This window comes from Heptranchias perlo, chromosome 24 (genome assembly GCF_035084215.1).
Source record: "Heptranchias perlo isolate sHepPer1 chromosome 24, sHepPer1.hap1, whole genome shotgun sequence".
In the NCBI taxonomy this organism is placed as follows: Eukaryota; Metazoa; Chordata; class Chondrichthyes; order Hexanchiformes; family Hexanchidae; genus Heptranchias; species Heptranchias perlo.
In genome coordinates, this window is record NC_090348.1 from 36,512,253 (window position 1) to 36,524,632 (window position 12,380).

General features: G+C 41.4%; 1 protein-coding gene across 3 annotated transcripts in view; it reads right to left on the minus strand.

The window, feature by feature from the left end:
* Positions 1 to 12,380, minus strand: part of prkcq (protein kinase C, theta) — a 108,702-nt gene that overhangs the window by 9,137 nt on the left and 87,185 nt on the right. For all 3 annotated transcript variants that reach the window (XM_068005101.1, XM_068005102.1, XM_068005100.1), the window contains 4 exons: positions 9,332 to 9,423; positions 5,604 to 5,666; positions 3,145 to 3,283; positions 998 to 1,186 (listed from right to left, as the gene is read on the minus strand). In XM_068005101.1, coding sequence (XP_067861202.1) covers positions 998 to 1,186; positions 3,145 to 3,283; positions 5,604 to 5,666; positions 9,332 to 9,423 — 483 coding nt within the window. The remainder of the gene's footprint in view (positions 1 to 997; positions 1,187 to 3,144; positions 3,284 to 5,603; positions 5,667 to 9,331; positions 9,424 to 12,380) is intronic.

The window sequence follows — 12,380 nt, forward strand, 5'->3', positions numbered from 1 at the left end:
ATTTGTTCATATAGGACATAAAAAACATAAACTGTGCAGTATTAAAACTTTAATGCCTGTGGTTTGATTTGTTCTTTTTGAAAATATTACCCGATAACACTTTTTTAAAAGATCTTTTACCCCCCTGTCATTTGCTCCCTTTAATTCCTGAGGGCGATGGCTCATGCTGTGGTGCCCCTCATTCGTCATCAAAGTGGCCATTCTTCATGTGTAAGCCGGGACAGTGAGTATCAGAAGGCTATTTGACTGTGTGGAGCATCACAGCTGAACACAATCCTCATCCAATGAGCACCTTCCAGCAGTAGTCAGTGGACACTGATCAGGAGCAGAAACCATGGCTGATTACTCCCTTCCCTCGCCCAGGGACTTCAAAACCAACTATGGCACTGCAACTGCTGCCATGGCTGAGAGCAACTAACTCAGGTCAAGATAGAGATCGGACCCAAGACCTTTCTGGTCTGTATAGGTAAAAAATCCACACCTCACTGTATTTACCAACTAAATGAGTAGGGGAGAACCGCGCTGTGGATGTTTTGTTTTAAAGCACTTATAAAGCACTCTTTGCGTAGAAGAGCATCTCAGTGCTCCTGACCCTTGTCCCTGGCTCTATCGTTGTCAGAAACTGGATTGAAGAGCAGAGGTCAGATCAGCACTGCACGCACACAGACTGCATGGACGCTCACCTCCATCCCCACTATATAAAATTAAATACATTAAATATCAAATTGCATTTTCTAGCACATACACTTGGTTAGTCTGAACTTCATACAGAAGACAATTGTAATTACAAGATACTGAAACTTCAGCTCTGTAGACAAATCTATCTTAAATCATGGGCTAGGGCATAGTAGAGTTAATAATAAATGAAAATGCATGCATTCATTTTTAATGAAGGGGAGCCAGTACTATATTGACATCAGGATTTATTTGGGATATTAAGGGAGGCTGAGTACTCACACCATTAAAAAAGAGAAAACATATTTAAGGGAGCTCTTACTTTGACTAGAATGTCTCTTGCTTCTTTGCCCAGCCAACGGGGGTAGACAGGGTCATCTGTGCGGATGGATTGAAAGAGCTCATCTTCATCACCACCATGGAAAGGAGACTGGCCGATCAGCATCTCATAGAGGAGAACTCCAAATGACCACCAGTCCACGGATGTACTATACTTCTGTCCCAGCAGGATCTGCACAGGGGAAGAATTTTAGAATGGTAGATACATACGATCAGAACTTACAGAACACACCATGCTTTTTATCGGTAGTATCAGCAAAGGTCTTTGGTGTCAGACAGCCAAACCTACAGGGAATGTATCTGAACCATCAAGTTCAGAGCCTTGCCATCCATAATCTTTGATTCTGGTCCATCCACACTTAATGTTGTTTATTGGGGAACGTTACCAAAAAGGGAAGATTGTTCTTAATGTAAAAATGTAATGCAATTGTGTGTAAAATTAAGATTGTTCTTAATGTAAAATGCTTCATTTTTAGAAAGAATAATTCTTGCATGAAGATAGCATGTTATCACATCTCTCAGAAACGTCTCAAAACACTTCATGTACAACGAATTACTTTGAAGTGCAGTGACTGTTGTTATGTTTACCAATGAAGCAGCCATTTTGCACAAGATTCCACAATGAGATGAATGACTTGCTAATCTGTTTTTGGTGGTTTTAGTTGAGGGAGGAATGTTGGCCAGGACAACTGGAGAGCATTCTGCTCTTCCTTGATTAGTGCATTGGGATTCGAAACATTCAGCTGAACCACAGGATCAGAAAGACTGGGACCCCAAGGTTCTGTGGGGCTATCACCAGTCTCCCGCCATGACTTTAGCAGGACACTGGCGAAATAATGTAAATGGTCATTTACGCCTTTTTCCAGGGGGTTCTGTCGATTCTCCTGCCGGAGTTACAGCGGGGGATGGGGAAAACGCACGCAGAATTTCAGGGCCCGAGTCTCGGTTTAGCATCTCACCTGAAGAACGAGAAATGAATTGGATTTTTAACAAAGGATATTAGTCATTGCTTCGATCTGTTAGGAAAAGTCTATCATTTAATGTTCTTCCTGCTAGTACTGGATTTTGACATGACTGACTAATCCAGTTTGGCACCCTGAACTGAGAAGGATGCCAATTCTTGCTAGCGCTGTGGAACTGCTGCCGATGGACGAACTGCTAAGATTAGCTGTCTCCTTTCTGAGGTTCTGACCTGATATAGCGAGTATCACAATGTTCTATTTTATTAATACCATAATGGGGTCATTGCTCCTCTGAACTTTCCTCTCTTGTTCTTCCTAAATTCAAATTACTTGTCGTTCCCCATCGATCAGCCCTGCCCCCCACAATGTAAACGCTTTTAAAACCCAAAGTTAGTGTCAACTAACCACAACTTCTTGATTTTCCTTCTCTTGTCTTTTATTCCTTTCACCCTCTGTGGTGTGCTGCACTTAGGCTTCCCAATAAAAACAAAATCTTACTGCACTTCTTTTATTTATAAACAGCTGTTCAGATAGTCATGTTATCTGGACCATGATGTCTTTTTAAAAGCATCATGCTATTGAGTACCTAACATTCTGTTCAGTCTGTCCACATCAGTGTATGTTGTATATTAGTATGCAAAAAGTAAGCTATATACACAGCTATAAAAACTCTTTCAGAAGATTTGCCACTGTACTGTAAAGGATAAAACCGTCAGTGTATCAGGCAGGCCTGTCCAATATGTAGTGCTCTCAGTTTAATATCAGCCCTCGAGCATTAATAGCTACACCAAAAGTCATGTCGTACCTGTGCAACTGTCAAGGCTGCCATTTAAATTTTGTCTTTAATTAAATTGTAATCTTTTACGGACTAACAATTTATTCCTCCATTACTTAGAGTAAGTTTAGCGAATGTGATCATACCAGTTCTGGATGAAGGATTTCTACTGAAACGTGTCCCCATCTTTCTCTTTCAGATGTTGTCTGACCTGCTATGTATTAAGATTTTCTGCTTTTAGATCCATACCTTCCAGTTTATTCAGTACGTATTAGATGGTAATCTATTCCACAATAGATTTGTTGATTTTTTTGACTAAACTATAATAACCTTTGTGAGTATTTACTAATAATTGTGGTCACGATAAACTTCAGTGTTAACAGACACACTGACCTCTGGAGCTATATAATCAGGGGTTCCACAAAATGTGCTCGTCCTTGCATCATTAAGAATATTCTCTTTACACATGCCAAAATCTGCAATTTTAATGTGGCCATCTCTGTCCAGCAGAACATTGTCCAACTTCAGGTCTCTAAAAAAACATTAGAAATGTAAGTATTCAGTGCTGAAATATGAACATCTGCACACATAAATATACGTGGATACATACACATGGGATATACCTATATATATTAATATATACATACATATGTATATTCAGGTACGTACACATACAAGTACATTTGCATATACCGATACATATAGACACACAGATACATACACATACAGAGAAGAATATAAACATGCACTAATTTTTCCAGCTCTGTACTAAATCTACCTTTGATAATGTATATTGGGACGACTAATAAGTTAGGGAATATGAGAGACTAGAACTGCTAAAATAAATGTCAAATTTAATTTTTTTTATTCCTTCCCAACAATTTGAAGTGTTTCTCTCCCTTTTTTCAAGTCCTCAGCCTATTCCAGGCACCACATACCATTCCCTACTGATGGACGGGAGGTAAAATGCATTCTTTGCCAATGCTACTGCATTCTTGGGAAGTGCCACTTTGGAAATTGCTACAAAAAAAAACATGATGGTGGCCCAGGTTGCCTTCAGCCTCTACTGAAGGGTAAATTTTCTGATTGAGCGCTCCTGACACAGACCCTTGCCCACCAGGACTGCACATTAGGAAAATTTTCACATGTGATTTTCAGATTTTCACCTTCTGGCGGGCGAGGCTCCGAGTGGGGGTGGCAAAATCAGAAAATTTACCCTTATAAGACCATTCTGCCCATCGAGCTGGCTCCTTCCACAGTCCATGCACAATCTATCATATGATGGCCTGTACCCCACCCCCTTAATCTCCTGAAAGAAGCCTCTGCACAAGTTACTGATTGATCCTGAAAGGTAATTAAGCAAAATATCAAAGCATTCATCCATCCTCACATCTTGAGATATTCAACCTTGGTGTACTTGTCTTTACATACAACATGCTCTCCACCTAAGCACCTTAGGAACCATTGTATGACATAGAGTATTTGATTATCTTATACTATATATCTATCCCTACAATCACCAATTGCATTCCCAACCAAATATTTATTCCGCTCTTTTACAGCACTTACTCCTCATGTTGTAAATAGCAGAGCAGGAACATGCATTGGACCCCACTATAATGCAGTGCTCTGAACACTAACAGGCCATGCTATCTCCAAAATACATTTAAATTTTGTGCTTTAGCTTTGCAGCTCGTTTAACAAGAATTATTTTACAAAATTGGGAAGAACAGAAACTCTCCTGGCAATAGGGCCGGGTTAAAATGATTATTGTATGCAGCAGAATTAGAGAAAATAGCATACAGATGTGGGGGTCAAATTACAAAAGAGTAGAGTAATGGAAACCAATCCGTGAAGCTTTGCATCAGGGCAAACTGACTTAGTTTCAGATTAGAATCATTAATGGTGATCCTCTTGGATTTAAAAAAAAATGAAAATCTGAAATAAAAGCAGAAAATGCCGGATGTTACAGCAGGTTCATCCGGTCCACCTGGAGATTGAAAGACAGCTTTAGGTCAGGATTCTGATCAAAGGTCTGTCTCTGAAGCATTGACCCATCTTTCCTCTTTCTTGGATGTGGTCAGATCTGCTGTGTCTTTCCCACATTTTATTTATATATCTAGAATTTTCTGAACAGGGGACGGGTTGAACATTTCTTTATAGAACCCACCCAATTTTCGTTCCATTGATTTCAATGCAATGGATATTGGGTGGGTTCTATAATGGGCGGGCAATCCGCACTGCCCAGGTGACTGCCCAGGTTCCTGCCAGGCGGACCCCCAACATGCCCGGATTGTGAGATACTGTATACACTGATTTGTTGCAATTGGGTATTTTGAAATCAATATTTTGATTAAGTGCCTTTAATATCTCCCCCCGCCCCCACAACACAAGTAAATAAAGTTAGACAATACATACAGGTGAAATTCCGCTTGGGCAGTACCACAAAATAGCCGATAGCGAATCGGCCGCCCATTTTACAACCCGCCTGATTTTCTTTTCTTGGCCGTAGTGTAACATGTGCTGCTGATTCACTATTGTCTGTTTTACACCACTGCCCAAGACAAATTTCACCCCCATACTTTCTGCAACCACCACTAAAGCCTAGAAATGATGGTTTGCAGTATTAGCATAATTACTCTTAACACATTGTATGGTATTTCCTATTTTAACAGGGAAGTTAACCAGTTTCTTTTAAACAGGTTAGCACCTCGGACAAAGGGAAGCGATCTTTGTACACAAACAAATTTCTCGGCTTATGCTTGTTGGATGTGTTTTCGTTCACAATGTTTAATCTCCAAATAAAATCAAGAAGTTATATAGCAAAATGTGCTTTCTTGCATCTCAAGTACCTGTAAATAATGCCTTTGGCATGAAGAAACTGGAGGCCACAAATGATTTCTGCAGCATAAAACCTGGAATGAAATATATTTCCATGAGAAAGTTTAACATAGGCAATATCTGAAAGAATATGATTAATACATATTATCCTGCTATCACCAGTATGATCTCCTTCTCTTTAACTGATCTTCAACAGCCATCATCCCCTGTCCTTCTCTTTCTTATTACAGAACTTAGTTTGTTATGTGACAGTTTTCTATTCTGCTCTTCTGAAGACACTTACACAGTGGGGCACGGTACTACAAGCACTGATGAGATTCTGTGACAGTGTCAGCAGTGGCTCAGTTGGTAGCACTCTTGCTTCTGAATCAGAAGATTATGGGTTTAAGTCCCACTCCAGGGACTTGAGCACAAAATCTAAGCTGGTACCAGTGCAATATCGAGGGAGTGTTGCACTGTTGGAGGTGCTGTCTTTCGGATGAGATAGTAAACTGAAGCCCTCTCAGGTTGGTGTAAAAGATCCCATGGCACAATTTCGAAGAACAGCAGGGGATTTCTCCCTGTGTCCTGGCCATATTTATCCCTCAACCAATATCTAAAAACAGATGATCTGGTCATTATCATATTGCTGTTTGTGGGACCTTGCTGTGCGCAAATTGGCTGCTGCGTTTCCTTCATTACAATAGCGACTACAATTCAAAAGTGCTTCATTGGCTGTAAAGTGCGTTGGGATGTTCTGAGGTCATGAAAGGCACTATAAAAATGCAAGTTCTTTCTTTTCTTTCCAGTACCTCACCAAAGTAGCCATTCTTCATATGTGACTGTCAGTGGCCTCTTCGATTGTGAGGGCAAACCAGCCGAGCCTGAGACTACCTTTACCCGACATCCACATGTGCATTTTCCAGCAAGGATCATTGGGTAGAGACTGGCCAATTTTCCCCATCTCTAACATGGAGCAATGAGTCCAATCGTAGCTTCCTGATTGTCACTCAGGCTGAGATCAGCCAACTCAGCACTAACTAGGAACACAACCAAGCACCTCCTGGTCTGGACTGCTGAAAATGATACTGAATGCCTTTACCCTCTTGCCTATCAGGGCCGAATCATATTTTTAAAGAATTTGGGTGCCTTAATAATCCTGGCAAGAGAATCAAAAAGGTGTGAGTTGTTTAGATTCAACTACTTTACACAGAGGGTAGTGAATACATGGAACAGATTACTCAGTGAGGCAGATACTGCTGGCAAATTCAAGATAGAACTGGATAGATATTTGATAGAGAAAGGGACTGAAGGGATGAGAGAGAGATTTGCCAATTAAAAAAATGTATGTTTAGAATAATGAATGTGTGAGCAGGGAAGCAAAACCAACTATGGAACAGTTGAGCATCATGCTGGTCAGTAGAGAGATCGAGAGGTGTAGTAGGTACATCTATGAAACCATCAGCACAATGCTGTAAAAAAAAAGCTAAAAAAGGTACTGGTTTGCATTAGAATTTAGAGATTTACCTCCCTCCCAATGAGCCTGAGGCTGACAACGAGTCCAATTCTTCTCTGTACCACTCCATCACACAGTGCTTTGGGGCTTTAGTGCACTATGCCACCCTGCTGCCAACCAATTGTTAAATGAACTGAGCCATGGGTGATACCAGGAGCTCATTATTCTAATGAGGACTCATGAAATAAAGGACACATAAAAACTGCGGTGTCTTGCAGTTTCAAAATGGATTTCACAGAAAATTCAGCCTCAAGGGCACACACTGACTTATTTTACTTTTAAAATTCACATTTTGCCCTGAAAGTGGTAGATAATTATGGAGTGCTTTTTGCAACTACAGAAAGTACGTTAACAAAGAATTCAGAAGCCATGGATTAAAATAGAAGCCAGAGGAATTTCACACAAACATGTTAAAGTGAATACTGCACAGTGCGATTTTACCCCAAATTGAATTCACAATGAATGCAGGTAGTGAGGTGGTGTGTTGTCTCGGAGCTCTGACAATGCTACAGCAGGCCAATAGATTCTAATTCCCCATGGCAAATTGCTGATTTTAACTGCACCAGGCAGGGAAAGCATCAAGGGGAGGCTGGGTGTTGACCATCAGGAAAGAGGGAAAAAAATTGAAACGGGCTGTTACGCTGGTCCAAAAACAGGCCGCGTTCCTGTGTAACAACCTTCCCATCAGCACAAATTGGACGCCTGACTTTTTACAGAACCTTTCAATGAGTGCTTTCCTTCCGTTCATTAACGAAGGGGATCAAAAAGCAGCAGTGGAAAGCAGAACTCCCAACAAGAGAAGTCATTTGATTTTCTTTTTTCTAGATTTTGTGCTCATTAAGGTGAAGGATATTAGTATTGGAAAATGGAAGGATGTTTATTTCAGGGACCCAAACCAAACCCCCACAGGTATTGCACAATCTGATTTAGAGCACAACTCCCTCTATTCTGTCCCAACAAAGTTCCTCAAACTTTAGCCTCAGAACAGCACCCCAATTGTAACAGTATAATTTTTTTCTAGCCATCCTGCAGTCAGTCTGAGCGAGATTGCTTTTTTTAGCATTGCTTGTGGGCCAGAAGGAGCAGGAGTGCTTCCCACTGACCCCATCAAGCTAACCTGCCGCGTTTGGCCTCCCTCCCCGCGATCGGCCGACCCCTCCGCAATCGCCCCTCCCCCGCGATCTCCAGGCAGACCCGTGATCTCTTCCACCCCCCCCCCCCCCACCGTGATCTCCCCCTCCGCGATCTCCCCCACGGCGATCTCTTCCCCCACCTCCCAACCCCCACGATCTCTCCTTCCCTCCCTCCTTCCTATCTGATCCCCGGCTGCCACCTTGTGCCACACGTCTGCCCACCCGACAGCCGGCCAGCCTCTCAATCTGGCTAGCTGCCGGCCGGGAAACGTACAAAAATAATTCAAATGAGGTCCTCCCGTTAAATCGGCAGGACCTCCGCATTCCTCGCATTTCTGGGCCGTTATCGATGCAGCTCCCAGCTCCCTTCCCATCTCCTTGTAAATATCAGGGCCATAGAACCCTTACAGCCAAAAAAACAGAGAAGGTTTCACCCACCACTGTGGGCTGGATTTGAATCCAGGTCACAGGGGTGAAAAGGCAATGCGTATTCCCACTGCACCATTCAGAACCCTCCCTCCCCACCCCCATAAAGGAAATTTTGTCTAAGGACAATTTTATAAATGGAAACATTCTACTTGTTCCCAAGAGGCAGTGACTAGTTGATTTTCTCATTGCTGTTACTGAAGGAGAAAAAAATGGTGTGGCGTTCAACAGGTCAAATAAAGTGCCTGGAGCACTAAGTGAACAGCGGCAAAAGAAAAGAAAGGCTTTGATGCATCTCCTGAAAGACTTAAAAGTCTCAACGAGCCTTAAATCATATTTCTAACTCTTTTGATCTATTCACAAGCAGCATGAAGAAATCTTTAGCCAAAGAATCTTACCCAGTTTTATCACTTCTTTTATAGGCATCAAGAAAAGGAATGTCATTGTTGGCTGGGACCATATCTTAAGTTCATTCAACTTTTGAGAGTTTTGAAGATACATGTTAAGATGCAGCCAATATTTGGTATACTTTTTGGTTAAGTTTTATTTGGTGCCTTTTCCTTTTTCAGGGTTTCTCGTTGTAAGGTTTTGGTAATGCTGCCTAAAGCATGTTCTGGGATTGGTAAATCCTGCCAAGTTGTTACATAGGTAATCAAACAAAGCTTCAGAATAAAGATCCACTTACGTTGCTCTTGGTACTTCAAACTTTTGGCAACTCTGAATGTGAAACATCAGGTCCCCACCATTCAGGTATTCCATTACAAAAAACAGGTTCTCCTGTAGCAAGCAGAAATATGAAAGATCAACACACATAGTTCTATACATGAAGAATATTAGAAGCCCGAATATGAAGCTCCTACAAACTGCACAGGCAGATCCCTCATTCATCTCGTCAAATGGAAGTCAATCTGAATTTGAAAATGCTCAATATCTAATCTCATTTTGGCAATTAGAGTTGGCCAGATTCTAAGAAGAGCAGGGGAGTTCTCCCTGGTGTCCTGGCAAATATTTATCCCTCAACCAACATCACTAAAAAAAAACAGATTATGTGGTCATTACCTCATTGCTGTTTGTGGGAGCTTGCAGTGCGCAAATTGGCTGCCGCATTTACTACATTACAATAGTGACTACACTTCAAAAGTACTTAATTGGCTGTAAAGCGCTATGGGATGTCCTCAAAGGTGCTATATAAATGCAAGTTCTTTCTTGCTTGCAGATTGGCCATGCTGAATTAGTTGTGTATTCACTTCAGATACAGTATAAAACCTGACCGTAAACAGTACCACCATCGCCAAGTCCCCCACCCTCAATTTCTCGGGGGTCCCCATTGACCAGAAGCTTAACTGGACCATCCATATCAACACTGGGTACAAGAGCAACGCAGAGGCTGGGTAGTCTATGACAAGTGGCTCACCTGCTTACCTCTCAAAGCCTCTCCACATCTACAAAGCTCACGTCAGGAATGTGGTGGAATACTCACTATTTGTCTAGATAGGTGCAAGCCTGCAACAACACGCAAGAAGTCTGACATCCTCCAGGACAGAGCAACTTGCTTGATCGGTGCCCCTGCAGGGCTCACTATTCACCTCCTTCATCACTGGCATACTCTGGATATATTATGTACTATCTACAGTATGCACTGCAGCAACTCACCAAATTTACTTGACAGTGACCTCTATCACTGAAAAGGGCAAGGGCAGCAATGTTGTGGAAAAACCATCACCTCCAAGTCAGACACCATCCTGATGTGGATGTATGTCACTGTTCCTTCATCATTGCTGGGTTAATATCCTGAAATTCTCTACCTAACACCACCGTGGAAGCACCATCACCACAAGGACTGCAGTGGTTCAAGAAGAAGGCCCACCACCACCTTCTCAGGACAAATTCTTCTCCCCTGGTTTCACCTGCCACCTGTATAGTCCGTCGGCTGCGCTAGACATCTTTCAAATAAAAAAAATAAATCAAAGTCTTATGTCTAGCATATGCTTCGGCAGTCACACTTAAGGCATCACACCTTGCATCATCGGGCATCATACGGGACAATTTGCATGCGATTGCTTAAAAATTCATATTCATAAAACAGCAATAAATTACAGCTGAACAAGTAGGGAAGCTATCAATGTAAATGTGTACATGGAATTCCGATGAAAAATTACTAGCATTTTTAAAAAGGACCAGTTGACAAAAGGTATCAATGAAAAAGGGAACCAATCAAATCAATTTCAGTATTTTTTGAAAATCCAGCTTGGACCATCTCTAAGGTGAGAAAATGCTGGAAATGGAGTCCCCTAGAAATCTGCCAGGCGACACATCTCAGCTTTCCAGTCATTTCACTGGATTTATCAAAGTCTCATGCTATGCTCCCAAACTCTTTTCAATAGATGGACATTATCGTACAGACCAGAGGATAATAAACAAAAACAATTAATAACTTATTCAGAATTATAAGAAGTAATGTGAAGTACAATAATTGGCACATACTAACAGTACAATATATTTCCATATGTATGATGAGAAAGTTTGTAATAGATCAATTATTCTTTGTAAGGATGACTTCAGATAGATAAGAGTCCCTCTAAATTCAATGAACAAAGTTTTGTTTCTGAACAATGAATTAGCCCGTTTATTTTTCCTGCTAACCTTTTGAATGTGTCCCTCAAGCAAAGATTGAAAGCTGAGCCCCTTGGTCTGATCAAGCACCAGATTTCATTGTACTGTTGAAACTGTTAGGTATCAAAACAAGCACTTTTGATAACTTCTGGATGTATATGTTTTCAGACAAACTTAACGGCACTTCATACATACCATCACCGGTTAACTACCTACATTTTTTCAATGATTCCTCAAATCCTCATGTGTAAATACTGCATGCATAGAACAAATTCATAACTTTGAATGACTTCTTTATTGTCAAATTTTTGGGATTTGCTAGTTGTGTCGAATGCTCAGCAGGAGAAATTATAATGATCTGTTTTCCAATTTCAAATCTCCTTTTCATGTACCTCACACCTACTGTTGCTAAAGCCCATTAGTTACCTCCAGACTCAACTTTTCCAAAGCCTCCTCACCGGCCTCCCAAGTTCCATCCTACGCAAACTCCAACTTATCCAAAACTCCGCAGCTCACAACCCGTTCCACGGTAAGCCTTACTCACCAATCACTTCCGTCCTCGCTGACCTCCACCTGGTCCCACCTCTCAAAGTGTAAAGTTCAAAATCTTTGTCCATGCCTACAAATTCCTGCGTAGCCATGCTCCGTACTATCTCTGCAACATCTTCCAGCTCTACGTCTCAGCTCATGTCCATCATTGTTGATGGAACCATTACTGTGCCAGCCCTATTCTCAGGAATCTCTGCCATAAACTACTCTAACTTGCCATTTCTCTCCCACTTTAAAAAGCGTTCTCAAAACTTTTCTCCCTGACCACACTTTTGGTTAACTTTTCTAACTCTTCCATTGCTGTTTGGCATCTGTTTCTGCTCCATGAAGCACCTTGGAATATTTACTTAATTAAGGAGTGATATAAATGCAAATTATTGTTGTATCTTAAATCGGAGACAGCCCAGAAGGATAGCCGCAGAAAGTGGAGGTTTAACCTTATCAGTCCCTTTGGACAGGCTCTGATTTTAAATTTCCTCTCCCTGTATCTGTTCATTCTTTTTCCTTCCTTAAATGAATCATCTCTGTTTCTGCCCAATACTAGGTTGTCTATCCAGTTGTCTTCTATTGTC